Source organism: Silene latifolia, chromosome 10 (genome assembly GCF_048544455.1).
Source record: "Silene latifolia isolate original U9 population chromosome 10, ASM4854445v1, whole genome shotgun sequence".
NCBI classification, from domain to species: domain Eukaryota; kingdom Viridiplantae; phylum Streptophyta; class Magnoliopsida; order Caryophyllales; family Caryophyllaceae; genus Silene; species Silene latifolia.
Window position 1 is genome coordinate 88486424 of NC_133535.1, and position 19917 is coordinate 88506340.

Sequence of the window (19917 nt, forward strand, 5' to 3'; positions counted from 1 at the left end):
GTCGGTCTAAACACTCTAATTCATTCAATCAATAAAGAGAACTTAAAATAACGCCTAAATATTTGTTGGAAGATAAACATTCATAGTCCATAATATTTAAGCTGATTAAAACAATAAATTATTAACGATCCCGTGATTTTCACGGGCTCCAAAACTAGTTGTGTATTATTTTCCTTCAACGTATGTACATATTAAATTTAAACGGAAAAAAACAAAGTCGTATAGAAAAATATCAATTAGTATAAAACTATTAGAGCTCACTCAGTAGCTAAAATTTCTAAGTAGTAAATCATTAAAGGCAAACTGAATTAGTTGAAAAGTTAATAATTTTACTTCTACTGCATATACAAGTTGGCCGTGCGAAGCACTGTGCGAAGCACGGGATGCTACCTAGTGTTTTCATAAAACTAAGATCACTAAATGAATTTATATTATTTTTTTAATAAGCGCACTATATTGTTTTTCCATGCGCGATGTGAACGGTCATATATAATGATATGATAGTAACTACTTCGTATATGTTCACCAAAAACTAACGTATACTTCCGTCATCCCGGTCAATTGTTTACCTCTTTTCATTTTGGGATGTCGCGATCAATTATTTACCTTTTTATTTTAGGAATATTTTAAATGGGTAACTTGTGGTAGTACATTAAATGTATGATCCACTTACTGGTAACTTGATCCTCCTACCAAGGGTAAACAAGTGACAAAAACGGAGGGTGTATACAATACGATCAACGAAACTTAACTTGAAAATGAATAGTGAAACCTACTTTTTAGCTGGGAGTAAATGAGTAACACAGGGCATTATTATTTGACATTACACATTTACACCTATGAGCCGTTTCTAAAAATAAATAGACTTTAATCTAGTCAAGTTTAGTTTGTATCCTTTTTCAACTTTTTACCTGCCGTTTACTCCAATAAATATTCTTATCTTAACCAAAACGACATTTACTCGTATTCGTATACATATTCAGAAAACCTTAGAAAGTACTCCACTTCCTACAAAGTAGGCAAAACCGTCATTTCTCATCTTAAAATTCAAAAAAGAAAAACAAAAAAGAAAAAGATGTTGATTTCCAGGAAACTTCGTTGAACAACTGTAGTACTGAACCTTTGAACCTTTTTCGGAAAAACACAGAGAGACACTCACACTCATCAATAAGGTATGTATGGAGGAAGGAAGACGATAAAGTTAAAAACAAAAATATAAAGTGAATTATTCCCATTAATTTCCTGTGTGTTACTTTAATAATATACTTTTTACCATAATAATAATAATAATAATAATAATAATATGCTTGTTAATCAATCAATATTATAATATCCGAATTTATTCCTAAAATTGTTTTATTTGGTAGTTTAAATTTGAAGGAAATCTGGCTTCTACTACTAATAACAACAACTATTGTGTAACCCTAAAAAAATTGGAGGAGGCAGTTGTAGTAGTAATAAGGAAGTAAGTAAAGCAGCATATTATTATTATTATTATTATTATTATTTGAGTAAGGCAGTTTGGGTGACATCTCTCCTGCGAAAAACAGTTGAACTAAAATGGTGGATGAGTTCAAAGGATCTCCGTATCGCCGGAGATTTGACGTCGAAGCCGGTGCTAGTCGCTCTGCTGATTTCGATGATCATAATGACGTTTCTGGCCCTTTTGATATCCCTTCTACCAAGAATGCTCCTCTTGAACGCCTTAAACGCTGGAGGGTATCTTCGTCTTCTCACCTCCTTTTTTTTTTTTTTTTTTTTTTTTTTTTAGATTTATCGCTTTTTTGTTTCTATTTATGTATATAATATACGAGTATGGAATTGTGTGTGAATACGGGTCGTGACAGTGTATTGCGTCCGAGTTTTCAAAGTTACTGAGGTAGTAGTATTTTAGGCGGAGATTTAATACATGATTGTTGGAAGGTTTTGGTTAAATATATTTTGCACCTTTGTCTAGTCTCTAACTGTAGTGGAGATCCTGAGTGTTAAATGGAGAATAATGGTGGTATTGTAATAAATTTGACATTGGAGGATTCTAATAACGCGACATAGTTATGCGATTTATTTGCTGTCGAGATTTTGATTAGGTGATGTGTCTGTGTGTGTTGCTGTGTTTCCAACAACAAAGCTTTAATACCAATATGATTTTGGGGTCAGCTTATGTATGTGAACTGGATGTGGAATCATTATGGGATGTGAGGCGGGAACAATGATAAATGGACATACGGAAAACCACATAATCATTCTGGTTTGGGAAATAAACTAGAAAAATATAAAAATTCATAACAAAATTACTGCCGAGCTCCTACAACTTGCCTTATTTTGTTTTAAATGACCAAATGACCCTAGACGATTTCTCCTCATCTTATTTTAATTAGTTGATGCAACTCCTGCTTTCTAATTACCTTATTTCTTTGTAGTTCCTTTCTTTGGTGGTCATATGTTCACCGCAGCAAACACATCTCAGCAGAATTTATCATTTGAACGCCACATTGTTTACGACCCATAACAAACTGCTCAACTTATATTGTAGGCCTAATCGTTCCTTCAATTTATAGGGCATGAGGAGATCACATGGAAACTGAGTGACTCTCTTTTGCTTGAATCATTGTCCTTTGTTATATCATTATGGATAATAGACCCTATATAACTAAAATGGCAAAATTGCCGACAATTTACATATCTAACGCGATCATCCTTGTCTTGAAGCCTGACAAACTTAAAACTCTAAATATTACGCAATATTTCTGCTATCTATCTCCACAATTCCTACCCTCTTTATGCCTCGTATGGTTCTTATCCAAGCAATAACTTCAAAATAGTTATGTGCTACATTATTTATGTTGTGTGCGTGAGCTGATTAAATCTATACTCCAGCAAGCAGCACTTGTTTTGAATGCTTCTCGGAGATTCCGATATACATTGGACTTGAAAAAGGAGGAAGAGAAGAAAGAAATCATAAGGAAGATCCGAACACATGCGCAAGTTGTACGAGTATGTTGTCAAACTTTTGGACCCTTTTTGGCTTTTCATTCATATTGAGCTTTATAAACTGGTTCTTATTACGGGTTTTCTGCTTTTTAGGCAGCAAATCTTTTCAAAGAAGCTGCAGAGCGAGCTAAGGGTAACATTCTTTTGTCATTCTAATTTGATAGATTTGAACAATCACACATCTAAAGATCATCATTGTTCTGATTATTGTTCTTACTTTGAAAGCAAAATATTTTCTCCAATTGCCTCCGGTTGCTGTGTTAGTTAGTTGGCATATGCTATTTTGTCTTAGTTTTTACTATAATCTTCATCTTTCTTTTCTTGCTTTTTAGTGTCACAAGAGTATCCTGATGTTCCACCTGGTGACTATAAAATCTCGCAAGATGAACTTGCGGCTATGTCAAAAGAACATGATCTATCTGCTCTTCAGCAATTTGGTGCGGTAAGTCAGTACCAGTATAATTTTTCTTCTGGTATTACATATATCTCATTAAGAGACTATCATAGTATCTGCTTGATTAGTATCTGAGTTCCTTTTCCTTTATTTGAATGTGAGCTAGGTAGCTGGATTAGCAGAAAAGCTGAAATCTAACTTGGAGAAGGGAATATCTGGGAATGAAGAAGAGTTGCTGGAGAGAAAAAATGTTTTTGGATCAAACACATATCCCCAGAAGAAGGGGCGAAGTTTCTGGGTACTATTTCTTGATCCAGAGAACTTAAATTTTAAAGGATTTCATTACACTATTTTTTTTTTGAAAGGATTTCATTACAAATTTTAGCTATAAGCATCTTGAATCCTTTTCTGATTGATTTTTTGCGTTTTCTGTCATTAGCGGTTCCTCTGGGAGGCATGTCAAGACTTGACTCTTGTCATATTGATGGTTGCTGCTGTAGCATCATTAGCTCTTGGCATAAAATCAGAGGTGAGTTGGGGAGGACAGTGGGAAATATTATTCTTCTGTACTGCTTTTGGAAATATTTCTATGTCTTAGCTAGCCAACTTCATTGATTTTCTCATTATCTTCATCTTCCGGTGGCTAGTTTAATTATGTTTTTTTTTTTTCTCGGAGTTGTTTTTTCCTTAATGAATATATTTGATCTACTTTAGGGCATTAAAGAAGGATGGTACGATGGTGGAAGCATTCTCTTTGCTGTCATCCTTGTTATATTTGTGACAGGTATTCTTGACTTTGGATGTCATAATGCATCGTTGGAATTACCTTTTTTATTGCAGTGTGTGGTTTACTGCTGAGAGACTATTATTCTATTATTGGTGTTGCCCATGTATATTCTGTTTTTAGGATCCTTGTTACAGTGCACATGGTATTATGTCTTCTCCTGATTAATATATTGGTTCTGTCAAGAAAACCTGAGTGCACCTTTTGTCTCATTGAAGAAGCACAAATTCTTGTGTAAGGCTTCCTTACATTAGAGTGTGTGTAAAATGGGTTGATTATAACCTCTGTATTCAGTTTCTGTTTTCCATATAAATTAATATGGTTATTTTATTTTGTTTTTGAACCCGTTTTACGCAATTGAGCACAAAACAGAGTCACAAGAGACCAATTGTTAGAGGAGTGGATCAATAAAGTTGACCAGACCAGGATTTCACTGATTGATTGGCTCCTCTGGGTTCTCACTATTAAGAACCGTGCGGACTTATGGGTGTGATTGTGAGATGGCTTTACTTGTTAGCTACGGGAACAGTCCTTCCAATCGTTTTGACTGCTCAAAAGATCAAAATTCCAAAAGTATTAGATTAAAACAATAAAAGGGTGCCCTAACACATTTTCAGAACACTGGGCAGAACCTTACACTGCATACATTTATCCCCTTCTACCTCGCTGTTTGCATCAGGGTGATGTTATTTTATTGCAGATGTACCTGATATTCATTCCCCCTGTAATGAAGGATATTATGATAATCCATTTTGATCAACTAGTATTGAAAGTGATCATCATTTTAGGACAAACAAAAATGCGTTTGTGATAGTTTGACTGCCGGAATGAATTTGGCAAAAAATTGCATCTCTGTACTGTAGTTCTCCACCGGCTGCCTCTGATTTTTCACTTTGTTACCTTGTCAAGGAAACCTCTCTGCTTCCTGGTTTGATAGGTGCTTCCTCGCAGCTTGTAGTAGTTGCAGTTAGTCAGGCTGTGTAATTTTCTATCCATACAAAGGCCTTACAGCTCGTATTCTTTTCTATCTTGTAGCCATTAGTGATTACAGACAATCTCTACAATTTCAAAATCTTAATGAGGAGAAAAGGAACATACATGTGGAGGTATGTTTCACGAATCAAATGCAAGAACCTTTACTTTGCTATAACAGTTGCTATAACATCTTCCATCTTATAATTGACATCAAATGTTGTTTGTATATGTGTACAGGTGATCAGAGGTGGTAGAAGGTTAGAGGTTTCAATCTATGATATTGTTGTGGGTGATGTTCTACCTTTAAAAATTGGTGATCAGGTGATTTGAAGTTCATCTATTTCTTCTAGCTTGTATTACCTCAATGGTGTGAACATTCTGCTCAATTTTTAATATGCTTCATGTTTGCTTATTGGCTTTAATTATTGTTTAGGTTCCTGCGGACGGAGTTCTAATAGCTGGTCATGCTCTTGCAATTGACGAGTCAAGTATGACTGGAGAGAGTAAGATTGTAAGCATCAACGGTGATACAAGTCTTTTGGATAATTGTAGCATTTTTCTGAGGGTGGTTTGACTCTGAGCTGCATTTTTGCAGGTTACTAAAGACCCCAAGGCACCCTTCTTAATGTCAGGTTGTAAAGTAGCAGACGGCTATGGAACTATGCTGGTACTATTTCTTGCTCTAAGCAGTTCAAGCTGTTTTATGTTTTAGAAAAAATAGAAATAGCGGTCTACTCCTCTACCGTGACTGTTCTTTTTCGAGTTGAGATCTCGTTGATGTGATTCAGTGTCATGTTTGAGAGGAAAGTTCAGAGTCAATTTTGAAAAAGATCTGTTTGAGTTCATTCCTTAACTTATATTCCCTTCTCAGTTCCCATGTTTGCTTTTATGGGTCTTACTAGTTCACATTGAATTCTTTTGAGACTTGTTGCAATAATGGTCATAATTGTTCTATAATTCTGCCATGTATACTTGAATAAAAATTGTTGCCCAACAGAATCCGAGGAAAACCCTAGCTGTCAGTCCGAGCTAGTGCGCTCTATACTTGTGAAAAGGCTTGGCCAGTGATTGACCAGACGGAATTATGATCTGTCGATTTGAATGATGCGATGCATTTTACCGTTGTCAGAGTAATCTATAGTTCAGGAACGAGTTAACTATCACTTCGTTACTTAACAGCCTGGTCCATTATTTATCTAGATAGACCAAGAGGATGCCGCCCTGCCGCCCATATACAGTTTTGAGATATCATAAGTGATCTTATCCATGAATAGAACAAAAATTAAATTCCCATGAGGATGGAGCACTTGACTTCAACTATACAATAACCTTAAAAGGCAGAATTGAAATTGTTGACAAGTAGAGGCAATGCCAAAAAAGTTGCTATGATTCCTTTCGATCCAAGTACACCACAAAAGAGCCAAAACAACCATTTTCCATACTTCGCTAATGTACTCTTTTTTTTATTATCCTTCTCTTCCTAGTTGAAATAATATATTTAGCCTTGTAAGGTTGAACGGAGCCCAAGCCGAAAGTATTATAAGGATGGGTGCCACATTGACAAGACTGAAGCAAAAGATGATCCATAGGCTCACAAAGAACATTCCCCAACAAATTAAAACCTCTCCTCCTAAACATGTCTTTTGTTGGGGATTTTCCATTTGGTATGGCGTAAGCAAGAAACAAGTTTTCGCGGATCATTGCACTTTCAAATTTAAGTGGACCATTGTTTGAAAACTACTACTTCCTCCTCTCACAGTATTCTTCCTATTTTCCTTATTTAGTGATTTCACAATGCTCTTCCCAATTATCTTAATTCTCATTTTTTTTTCCCTAACAACGTATGCATTTTTTTTGGTGAATTACATAGTCATCCTAATAAAACAACTTATTTACCACAAATGGTGGATGTTCTTCTAACTAAAGATATTAACCCATAACCGTAACCAGTACACAGTTATTCTAACACAATTAATAAATACAACCACTATCTTCCACCCATCATTCCATCAACACTTTCCTCAGTCCTCTCTCATCCATCACTAGCCATCCACCACCTTCAGCTTTTTTCCGAACTAGTTGCAGCTTGCTACTAGATGCCTAATAGCACCTCCTTTCCTGCGTCATTTCCACCATATTGACCACCGAGCAAGCAGGGTCACCCACTAACCATCAACTCCTCCATACTCGGTGCCTCCTACGGGCCAACTCTTTCTTCTAGACTCTTCCCTCCACCATCTTTTCTCCTCACAACCTCTCGTGACAACTGCACTCCTTGCACTCCTTCCTCTTGACTCCCACACATCATCCTCTTTATTACGAATTCAACTCACATATCCCTCAACCACTCTTCCAACAATAAGTCTAGTCTCAACTTATATTTATTAGATTTCAACCAACCAAAATCTATGTAAAAATAGTACCACTAAAGTATATGTCAGAAACTTTCTAACATGATGGTGTTTCTGAAAACTGATAAAGTCGTCTGTGGAGGTACCACAGTACCAGAGTGGCGGCGGTGGTGATCTGATGGTGGCTGTAATTATAGGTGCCTTTGGAGATAGTATTTTAATTTAACGAGGTTAAGTTAATCACCAATCACATATGTTATTATTCTTCAGCCTTTTTTTAGTGTGCCCAATATAAATGGGAAGAACACTTTGTAGAGAAAGGAGTATAATTTTTGTTTTTCCACAAGTGTTTCAACTTTAGGACCTTAGCTCCCCGTTTTCCAGCTCTTTTTTTTTGTATTCTGAGACTCTTAAATAAAAATGTTTGTATTTCTTGCTTCAGGTTACTAGTGTCGGTGTAAACACTGAATGGGGTATGCTTATGGCCAGTATTTCAGAAGACACTGGTGAAGAAACTCCTTTGCAGGTGAGTTGTGTTCTTTATATTTCTGGGGCTTCGCAATGATTATGGTGGATTCATCTGGTTCTGTGGCTTTGATTATTCTTGCATTTGTCTAGGTTCGTCTGAATGGTCTAGCGACTTTCATTGGAATAGCGGGGTTATCTGTGGCATTTGTTGTCTTAGTTGTTCTTCTTACAAGGTAATTCAAGTCTCCTTTAGTGTGTATACTATTTCTATGCATTACATGATTGGTTTTCAGTTAAAAAATATAACACTATAACACTGTTGGTTTAGGTACTTCACTGGGCACACTAAAGAAACTGTTGCAATGCCTCGATTCAAGGCAGGAAAGACAAGCTTTAGTCACGCAATAGATGGAGTTATCAAGATCGTCACTGTTGCTGTATGTTCAATTCTTGTAATTATTTTCTATTCCATGAAAATTCTGTGTCTCTTGTGCAAATTACAACCTTTTGAAATTTCAGGTGACTATTGTAGTGGTTGCTGTTCCTGAAGGTCTTCCTTTAGCCGTCACCTTAACGTATGTATTCTAACCCTTTTAGTTCACGGTGTATGTTACTCTTTTCATATTAATGCTCTCTTTGATTAATCGGCCTTGTGGTGGGGTAGTATGTTGCTCGGATTCTATGTGTCCAAGCGTTGGATTCGTCTATTTTATGAAAAAGTTTCATGTTTCTGGTCTAAAATGAAGTGTCTGAGTGTCTTACCATTGTCTGAGTGTCTACTGTCCAACGCGGGACACAAGGTAATAGTGAAGAGTCCGAGCAACATAGGTGGCTGGTGTTTGCCACCTTGTTTTTTTCCCCTAAGATATACTCCTTGTTAACGTATTTAGAGAGAGGAAATTGACTTAAACGGTTGCCGGTGCTGAACTTATGGGTTATGAATATATGATGATTCCTGAATCTGTCTGATGCAATATGTTTTTTGGGGGTATGTTGTTAAGTAAACCATTTGACCAAAGAAAACACAGCTTTAATTTATTGGAGAAATACGGAGTATGTAGATTTTCCCTATCATCCATGATCAAGGCCCTTTTCTTGCATGCATATGTGAATTACCTATTTCGCACCTTCAATATCTCTGTACAACAAGATTACCCGAGTGCCTCAAAGGATCCCGCAAATTGCGGGGTAAGGGTGTGGGTTGGGATGTACGCATCTTTAGCCTTGTCTTAGCAACACAAGGAGGCTGTTTCCGAATGACCCAAGATGAAAATCGCGTCTAGAACTGCGTCAAAGGAACACTACTTTACAAGAGAAAGAAGCGCAACCACTTTAGTGAGTCATTTTGATTTATTCCATCATGATCCAGAACCAAAGAGTAATGAGTCTTTGGCTCCATTAGACATATGGAAATACCTTCAATATCTCTGTAATAGAAACAAAATTTCAGCTCGTTGTAATGTAAAAGACCAGAATGTTCTGCTTTAGATTAGTATCACGTAATTTAATAGTTTTCTAGATCACTTCATGCTAATTGCAGTTGTGATAGTGTTGCATCTACTGATTGTGACTTCCCCTTGTCCTCTCCCCCTCCCTCTCTCTCTCTTTCTCTGGCATCTCTGATTCATTTCTTTGTTACATTTGCAGGCTTGCTTACTCAATGAGAAAAATGATGAGGGACAAGGCTCTGGTTTGTATCTCACGCTTTACAAAATCTAATTTCTTGTTATGTCAAAACGTTATTTTAGTAATATGTTTAACAATAGGTGAGGAGGCTTTCGGCATGTGAGACGATGGGTTCTGCCACTACTATATGCAGTGACAAGACTGGAACTTTGACTTTGAATCAGGCAAGCGCTTCTGTTAAAAATTTCTAGCTGTGAAATTTGCTTTTGCATGTTATCCTTGATGTGGATACTAAACAATTGGATTGACCTAATTTTTTGGTTGGTTAGAAAGTTGTTCCGATTTATGTTTATTGTTTGGGGAAGGGTAACTAATTAAATAATGACAGGATGAGTTTCTATAATAGGCTGTGGGGTAATTTTTACTTCATTAATCTGATATCTGCTTGTGCTTGTTGCTCCACGGTCTTTCTATAGTGCGGTTGTGCAAGTCTGCTTGTTTGTAGAATTTTTTTTCTCCAATAATTCGTCTTACAATTGTAGAATAAGTTCTTTTTGACTACCGACAGATGACTGTTGTCGAGGCTTATGCAAGCGGTAAGAAAGTTGATCCACCTAATGATGCTTCAAGTCTATCTCCTATGGTGTGTACTCTGCTTATTGAAGGGATTGCTCAGAACACAACTGGCAGTATCTTTATTTCAGAGGTCAGTTTAGTAATCGAATGGCCTTGATCTTCTACAAAACACATATCCAGTAATTTTTTGTTACATTTTGTTCATGAGAACTGCTTTACTTTAAATTTAGAAATGCAGATCCTCTTCCTAGATGTTGCATTTCTCCATTTTACCATAGGAGTTGATTGACTACTTACTGATAATGTTGTTTGGTAGCTTTGACTTTATCTTTTTTCTTATACGATCCTTTTTATTCTTCTTTTTTTTTTTTTTTTTTTTTTTTTTTTTTTTTTTATATATTTATTTGCACACCTTTTTTTTTTCCTCATTTACACGTGACTTTTCTTTATTATCGTTCCCGCTCTCTATTTTCCCTTTATTATACTTCTATAATTTTTTTTCTTAACTCTCTTTTAAAGCATTTTCCTCAATTTTCTCTTTTCCTTTTCATCTCTTCTTACACCCTTTTTGCGTATCTTGCTTCGTTTATTATCTTGTCTTTTTGTATTATCACTTCATTGTTTTCGTACCTCGCAATTGCGGTTTTGTATGACAATCCATCTTTTAGCCGAACCTCTAATCCGTGGTTTATGAAAGACGAGTCATATTAACGAGAATTCAGAATGTGTTTATCCATGTCCGTTGATGTGAAATCGAATCTTCTAATCTGTGGTTTATTTGTTTTATGTTTCTACAGGGCGGTGGAGATGTGGAGATATCTGGGTCACCAACTGAAAAGGCCATCCTCTCATGGGCTTTGAAGGTACTTTTCATGTTACTCTGGTAACCATTGATTTAATAGCTAATTATGGTAGATAGTTTTTTTCCTTTGTTTGATGGATTCTTTTTAATGTTGTAGCTTGGAATGAACTTCGATGTAATAAGATCAGAGTCAACAATTATCCATGCATTTCCCTTCAACTCTGAGAAAAAACGTGGAGGTGTTGCAGTTAAAACTGTAAGTCAAAATCTTGGTTCAGATGAACAGCACTGTCTTTTATTCTGTCCTGGGTTCTTGCTCATCAAAAGTGGAAAATAACAGCACTGTATTTTTTTTTGAATTATCCCATATTTCTTGGCCTATTGACTGAAGTAGCCCGGTTTCTGCTGTTAATTTTGCTCTTGCTAACTTGTATGATCCAACTAATTAGACGTCATTACCATCATTTATCACCAGTTAACCCACATTAACCCAAATATCCCACCCATCTAACATGATCAACCCAGTCATGGCTGACTAACACCACCACCAACCACCAACTGTCCACCCTACCACCACCATTCTCCGACAACATTGCCTACATCCAAACCATTGTCGTAGATGCAAGATGATTAGAGAGGAAGAGAAGAAAAGAAGAACAGAGGAAGGATGTCAAAACCTTACTGTGGTGAGACTCATGAGGCAATTTATCAAGGAAAAATGGTCTACTGGTCGTTTTTGTCCTTGCGGAGGTTGGTGAGGCTCCATTTCAGTCGCCGTGGTCATCACCATGCCAGATCTGGGTAGCGTTGAAGGAGAGAAAAATCAAAGGAGGGCTGAGAGGTGGTGGTGAGGCCGAGTTTTGGATCCGAGTAGTGTTGATATTGAGAGGGAGTTCTTAGGGTCGCAAGTGGGAGAGTTTTTGGTACGACGGCGTCGTCTGATTACCCGAAGACCGGTGGCAGGAGTTAAGGGGGTGAAATAAGATAGATTCCGCGTTGAATCAGGGTTTGAGAGAGGGAGGGGAGAAGATATGAAAGAGGTTTGGCTCGTTTTCTAGTTGCTGGACGACTGGCAGCTCGGTGGTGTCAGTGCCGGCGTTCTTTGACGGGAATTCGAAGGGTTTGCTTGTGGGGTGGTGCTTAGTGGGTGCTAGTGGAGGGAAGTATGATTGTCCTCCCTCCTAGTTCTTTGTGCCCAAGTAAGGGCAATTCCAAAGAACAAGAGATCGTGTTTTCCAAGTTTGAACTGTGTAATTTGTCGAAATATTTATATGCTGCTCTCTTATATTCCCTCCATTCCAATAGGAATATTTACATTTTCTCAAATTATGTTTGGGGGATGTGAAAAATGTTACTATTGAGTTATAAATTCTAGATCAAAATTACTTGTATCCTAGGATGATAGAAGTATTTCCATTACTTGCTAATGTCCAAGTCTTACCATCCTTCTTGGTTTTATTGTTGTTATCTTAAATAGATTTTGGGACTTTGTGTACAAGGTACTGATAGTAGATTTTTGATTCTAGATCGTTTGTGTATGAACTGAAGCTGCTATTGTTTAACCGAATATTTGCAGCCTGGTTCTGAAATTCATATACATTGGAAGGGAGCTGCCGAACTTGTCTTGGCTTCTTGCACAAGTTACATGGATGAAACTGACCACGTGGCTTCTCTGGACGAGGATAAGGTGTGCAGCTTAAACTTTGTTAAAACACTCTAGCTTCATAGCCCATATTTTCCCATTGGGCCCTCTGACAAGACCTTTAGTATGATGATTACGAAGCCTTAATAAAACAAATACTCCCTCCTATTCTAAATAACTGTCCCATTTGCCATTTCCGTCTATTCACATAATTGTCCCATTTGCCATATTTGGACATGGTTTTTTTTACTTTCCTACCCTTAGCTCTTTTCTTTATTTACCACCTCAACCACCCATAACCCATCATATTCAATACTTTTCATTATTTAACCCATATATTCATACCCCTATACAATAATTTTCATTATTTTAACAATATTCCTTAATTTTCGTGCCATTGTCCAAATGGGACACTTATTCGGAATAGGAGGGAGTATTAAACAGGGATGTCGATGAAAATTCCGGCTGTCCAGTGGCTTAGCAGGCCTACTGGACCATAGTTACTCCTACGTCTAGATATTTGGTGGATGTCCTGCCCTGTAAAGAAGAGGAATCTTATTTTCAAGTTTGAATAATTTTTTTTTCCCAATTATTTATTTGCGTACATTGGTTCTACAGAGGGTAGAGTCCCGAACAAGGAAGAGTAAAAATACAATCGAACCAAACAACAAAATAACCTAAATCTGATGACCGATAAACAAATTGAACAAAAGGAATGACGTAGATAAAATGCCTTTAAATGTGTGTTTATTTTGTGAAGGTATCTTTCTTTAAGAAGGCTATTGAGCAAATGGCTGTTCAGAGTCTTCGTTGTGTTGCCATCGCTTATCGACCATATGACGTAGATAAAGTGCCTTCAGATGAAGAGCGACGAGCTCAGTGGGTGATGCCAGATGATGAGTTGATTCTGCTTGCTATTGTTGGTATAAAGGTATTCTAATTCAGGGTTAAGAAGCTTTAACGTCTTGCTCTTTTGCCAGTGTATTTATGGGTTGGGTTCTCTGAGTGTAATGCAGTTTATCTCTTAGAGAATTACTCTGTTTCTGTTGGCTACTACCTCTTTTAATTTCTAATTATTTCACCTGTAGGATCCTTGTCGTCCAGGAGTAAGAGATTCGGTTGAATTATGCAGGGCTGCGGGTGTCAAGGTATGTGATATTCTTAGTTGGGATAGCTTCTATTTGGAGACTTGGATAGTTTTGCGAGATTACCAAAGTTCAAACTATAGGTTTGTAGTATTTTATTTCAAAGTAATAGCTTTTTTTAGATCTTTTTATCTCTCTTTTACAGGCATGGAAATCTTTGGGGATGCTAATATGTTGTAGAATTAGATTGGCTCTCTCATACTGAAGTTTTTATCACATATATACATTTCTACATTCATTTGGGATACAACTCCACTGATATTCCTTGTCTTATGCTATAAGAAAATTTCGATGTTAAATCTTTTTCTAATAATAGACATTGCTGGGAATAAGAGTAGCAGGGCTGGGTGGTGTTCTGGAGTTTCAAATGCGAAGTTTGTAATTAACTATCTTTTTTTTTTTTTTTATTTAGAGTATGGTGACGGAGAGGGCACAATGGAGGGAAATGATACATGTGGATTTTTAGTATTTGATTTTATTTGACATATTTAGTGTTTTTATTTAATTTTAAAAAAACTTATTTGTTCTTCTCTCCTTTAGTAACCCTTTTTTACCAACCACTTTCTTATATATTTTACTTGGTTTACTTTTAAGGTATTCCTAATCCTTAAACTCTACTTCGGCTTTCAAAATCGTTTTAATCTTTATTCTCGATTTAAATTTTAAGTTTTTATAAAAGAAACCCGGACTTCTATTTTAAAACCTATAAGTTTACCTTAGACTTTGTATTATGTTTTGCTCTCCCTTTTGTTTTTCATTTTTCCCTTTTCTTTTTTTTCGCATTGTGAGGTGTGCGTTCACTCATGGACGGTTCTAAAGGATGATTCATGTCAGCCGATCCCAAATTGTAGAACTCTTCATACTTGTTCCCTAGCTAAAAGTAAATGGCATATGAATAGACTCTTTATTTTTCAAATACCTGAGGACGGAACTTAAATGCTTCAGGTTCGTATGGTTACTGGTGATAATCTTCAGACTGCAAAAGCCATTGCTCTTGAATGTGGCATCCTAGTTTCGGATGCTGATGCTAGTGAACCAAATCTGATTGAAGGCAAGTCATTCCGTAACAAGTCAGAAGCAGAGAGGGAAGAGATTGCAGAAAAGATATCAGTATGCCTTCTGTGTCCTCTTCATGTTTCCATGATATTCTCTCTTTTGATAAGGGAGGATATATATTAAAGTCTTGTGTGACTCCCATCAATGTTGTTGGAATTGAATTCTACTTTAGGTCGATAAAGTGACTATGATCAACTAGACATGGTAAAATCTTACAAGCTAACTAAAAAAACATAACTACAGTGTTTGAATATGTTACAATCTTTTATGTTTCAAAATCAAAACACTAATTTAATGCTCCCTCCCATTCTTTGGAAAACACTGGGTTCCTTATTTGGCTAATTCGCTGGAATTGCACTATTTCCTTCAATGACAAAAATAAAACCATAAAATGGGTGGGGAGGGAGGGAGGGAGGGTTGTGGTGGGTGGTTTATGTGTAAAAGTGAGGAGGGGTATTTTGGTAACTAAACCTTCTACATTAATTTTCGTGCCATTTGCATATAATTGCATTTCTGGTGAAGGGGTGGCACTTGGGAGTACTAATATTAATATGTAATGTTGATGAAGCATAAATTTTATGTTAAGGTACGGAGAAAGGAACTTTTTGAAGAAATAACTCATGGAAAATTAAAGTACAAAAGCACTTCATTTTTCACTTGAGATATCTATCTTAACATTAATGCAAAATCACAAGTATATATGCTCCGAAACGGGATTTTCAACAATATTGACACAAATATACATAATGAAAGCAAAGGTACAAGTGATGTTGTATGGAGAGAAGATCGAAACTGTTTGATAGGTAGCAAATTATGGGAACCGTTCCTTATTATTAATTTGTGATGTTCTTGGTATCGTGCTCAGGTTATGGGAAGGTCATCGCCAAATGACAAGCTTTTGCTTGTCCAAGCATTGAAGAAGAGAGGTCATGTTGTTGCTGTTACTGGAGATGGTACAAATGATGCTCCAGCATTGCATGAGGTGTTTTGTGCTCTTAATCTATGGATGGAAGATCATAGAGAAATTTATTCACATTTTATTTATCCCTGCTGGCTAAATATTTAATGATGGTTATGTTTATAACTTATTTTTGTTTTCTTTTTGTTTCAGGCAGATATTGGTCTTGCAATGGGTATTGCTGGTACTGAAGTAGCGAAAGAAAGCTCAGATATCATAATCTTGGACGACAATTTTGCTTCAGTTGTGAAGGTATGGTGGGATAGCTGCTGCTAGTGTTTGTTTAATGTTTGAGTTCTCTGTATAGTTGAGAGTCACTGGTTGCGAACAAGCATTACAAACATCCTTGTGTTAGTCATTGATGTTAGATACTCTCTCTTAAGTCTTATTCAAGCGATCCTTTCTGTAATTCATTTCCCCTCACATCTTTTGGATGTGACACTTTTTTTAGTAAAAGTGCGTTGAATCCAATTTTGAGGCTCAGTTTAACATGCATAAACTTTCTTTGATAGTTTATGCCCGTTATTTGTTCAGGTTGTTCGATGGGGTAGATCTGTGTATGCAAACATACAAAAATTCATTCAGTTCCAGCTTACTGTTAATGTGGCAGCACTTGTAATTAATGTGGTTGCTGCATTTTCCACTGGTGAAGTCCCATTGAATGCAGTGCAGGTAGTTCATTAACCTACTTATTTGTTTTAGTTTTAAGCTATATATTCTCTAATTGCCCTGCTTCCGAGTTTAGTTAACTTGTAGATCTACGATGTGTCTTTTCCCCTTACTATATTTATGAAAAAAAATGCATTGTCTGGTCCACTTAATTAATACTCTTCATTCATTCGCCTAAGTTTATCTGCCTAAAACAAATTGGGCAATTCCGAAGAATAGGTGGGAGCCGTGGGAGTATAATAGGATTCTCAGTTCGATTTTAGATGCTAGTCTTCACCAAGTTTGTGTCTCTGATGTACAGCTTCTCTGGGTTAATCTGATCATGGATACACTTGGAGCGTTAGCGTTGGCTACAGAACCCCCCACGGACCACCTTATGAAGAGACCTCCTGTCGGTCGAAGGTTCGAGCGGGCTCTTTGTCTTTATTAACTCAGCTGTTATTTTTGCGTTTCTTGTCCTTGACTGCATGCCGTGTGCCTATGTTGTCATTTTCTGATGACCAATACATGAATTGTTTGACATGTCATCTAACACCTTTTACGTTGTTTCTTCCTTAGTATCATAAGATGCTCTTAACCTCTCATTGTGAATTTAAAGGATGGTTATTAATGCGAGCCATAATAGAAACATTTGGGTATGAATGTTTCTAAGGTGATTTTTGCATTTGAGATAAGTAACTTTGTGGCTAACTCCTGTGTGATTATGTAACCCTTGAAGCATCATTGTATCTCATTTCTTCATTGTGCTCACCTTCATCTTTCTGAATATCCACATGTTTATTGATCTCACTTTTTGTATCAAGTAGTTTTGTGTTTTCTTGGGCTCAGCTTCCTCGTGCAGAAGTTTAAACTTACTACTATGATTTTTCAGGGAACCTCTGATAACAAATATTATGTGGAGGAACTTACTGCTACAGGTAATACATAGAATGTGCATTTATAGCCAATCAAATTATTGAATACCTTTATGCTAAATTATTTCTTGTTCTTCTGCATTGTAGGCTGTGTATCAAGTGATTGTTTTACTTATACTCAACTTCCAAGGACGAAATATCTTACATCTCCAGAATGACCCTGCTGAACTTGCTAACAAAGTGAAGAACACTGTGATCTTCAATGCGTTTGTTTTTTGTCAGGTCAGCAAGATTGCCTACAACTTTAGACTTAAGCGATTCTATGTATTAGTACAGTTTTACTTGCTATAGGCTAATCCAATTTTTTAGGCCACAAATATTTCTGTGACCATGATTTTAAACCCCCGTTACTGACCAGAACTTATGTGAAGATTGGCAAATGGTGTTTTTATTTGTGAAAAAGGTCAAGATCTTAAGTGAAGATTTGATGTATTTGGTAAGCAGTTTTGAACATGATACCAAGCTTTCTCAACTGTGATCACAATCGTGTTCGATACAGCAGATTTACATCATAGAGAAGGCTCTCAAGTCGGTGCCTGTGGGCCGCCCTAATATTTTAAACTAAGTAGTGACTTGTGTGAAATTTTCTTCTTCATTTCTCTTCCCTATACTACATTTCTAGTCCTCCTGTGCCCTGTTATGTGGTCAGATAAAGTACCGAGTCTCATATGAACGAAAGAACATGATGGCTTTGAGAGACCGACTCCCCCTCTAATAAAAGCGCTACTCAATTGTTGATTTGCAGATTTTCAATGAGTTCAATGCTCGTAAGCCTGATCAAGTAAATATATTTGAAGGAGTTGTAAAAAATCGGCTGTTTATGGGAATTGTGGCTATAACTCTGATACTCCAGGTATGGCTGCTAAGAATGTATATTCAGTGGCACCCCATGTTGTTCTTGACTATATATTCAATATGCCGTTTGTTGTTTATGTCTGGCAGATCGTCATAGTTGAGTTCCTCGGCAAGTTTGCATCAACTGTGAAGCTGAACTGGCAATTATGGCTTGTTTGCATCGCCATTGGTTTTGTGGGGTAAATCTCTTTTGCGCTTACTTATGTATTCTATATATGTACCAAAAAAAAAAACTTATGTATTCTATATTATCATTATGGTATACCTCAACATTAATCCTTGCAAGGCAATGTTACTTTGGCTGCGTGATATCAGATATGTTAGTTTGATACTGAACTTTGTGACAAGATACTCAAGGATATGACAATGGAATTTGTATTTGACCTTTAAATTTCCCACACTTCTCCATTCGGAGGCAAAAGTGAGGACCCCATTGGTTTGTAGGCTTGCATCTCAAACATTTCAATAATTTACATTAAAACTAGATATTTCAAATTAAAGTTCATTTCTTTCTTGAAGACGTGCCCCTGCACCTCTTTACTTATTTAGGACAAAGTCCCCTTGTCTAAAAGCTTGTCATCACGAGTCTGACAATTAGACAAGTATCTGGGCACTGTGACTTGTCTACACACTTCTCATGGTGAGTCTGACAATTAGATTACTATCCTGAGTCAGAGTAACATAGTGGACAGTTAAAAGGTCCCTCTTTGTCTTCTGTAATTCCCCTTGTTCTCCAAGAAATTTGTCTAAAAATTCAACCATTGATTATGCTGCAAATGATTTATAGTTTTCTTGATAGCTAAAACTTTTTTCCATTTGCTTCCATTTTATTCCAGTTGGCCGCTTGCTTTTGTGGGGAAGTTTATTCCGGTACCAGAGACACCTCTGAGCAAGTACTTCAAATTCCGGAGAAACCGTCAAAGAAGTAGCCGTAGTAAGTCTAAGGCCTCTTAAAGCTTTCTTTGGAGGGAATAATCTTTGTTCTAATTGGTTTCTTATATGCTTATGTATGTGATGTTTCAGGTTAGGATAATCAGGGACACAAGTAACTCATACACAGAAGATAGATACAACTTTCACCTCACTTTTGCTCCACTAACTTTGCGTCTTTTATGGAATCAAACTCTAATGACCCTTTTGACGTTTAAGTTTGGAAACTTTATACACGGTGTAAATACTACGAGCTTTAAACTGTGTCTGATCACTGGTGCTTGTTTTCTTCAGGCCGATGTGGTCTTTACGAGCTGTTGCTGTGTCTTGTTCTAGTATGAGCTTTTGTCTGCAACATATACATAATTGTTGTGTAAATCTGGTATATGAGGAAATTATCCATTCTGCTGTCTCTTTTTCAAGCTCCGTTGAAAGTTCTGATTATATTTAAAAGCTGAAATCACGCTGCGATCACCGTTTGTAAAAGGTAACATTGTGATTAGATTGGGCAACCGGTAAAAGGGTATGGCCGTATGGGTTTGGTACAGCTGTGTCTTTCAGGCGTGCAAAGTGTTTGGACTCTGGATGTGGGTAGGAGTCAGTTTGGGATGGATAAATAGTTGGGTCTAAAGTAACGAGTTGGGTGACTTGGTAGCACACTGAGAGTAAAAATAAAACAAACCTTGTATTTATTGGAATCTCCCTAAAGCTTCCGTTGGGACTCTCCGTCCTTGTGTATTTGCTATCCATCAATTTGTTATTCAAGCAAACTTCGGGTTGA

The 19917-nt window shown here is 36.8% G+C and overlaps 1 protein-coding gene across 1 annotated transcript; it reads left to right on the forward strand.

Annotated features, from left to right (window-relative positions):
* Window positions 1–959: 959 nt before the first annotated feature.
* On the forward strand, window positions 960–19548 carry LOC141605717 (calcium-transporting ATPase 10, plasma membrane-type-like). Its single transcript, XM_074424594.1, has 35 exons — window positions 960–1172; window positions 1551–1719; window positions 2878–2994; window positions 3085–3124; window positions 3324–3433; window positions 3552–3683; window positions 3825–3914; window positions 4100–4169; window positions 5205–5275; window positions 5382–5465; window positions 5578–5655; window positions 5740–5811; window positions 7938–8021; window positions 8114–8196; window positions 8292–8400; window positions 8483–8538; window positions 9611–9653; window positions 9730–9813; window positions 10158–10295; window positions 10963–11028; window positions 11125–11223; window positions 12544–12654; window positions 13370–13540; window positions 13698–13757; window positions 14700–14864; window positions 15676–15792; window positions 15922–16020; window positions 16303–16440; window positions 16739–16839; window positions 17309–17354; window positions 17439–17573; window positions 18097–18204; window positions 18294–18385; window positions 19043–19140; window positions 19230–19548. The coding sequence occupies exons 2-35, from the start codon at window positions 1561–1563 to the stop codon at window positions 19232–19234; spliced, it is 3231 nt and encodes a 1076-aa protein (XP_074280695.1). The 5' UTR covers window positions 960–1172; window positions 1551–1560; the 3' UTR covers window positions 19235–19548.
* The last annotated feature ends 369 nt before the right edge of the window (window positions 19549–19917 follow it).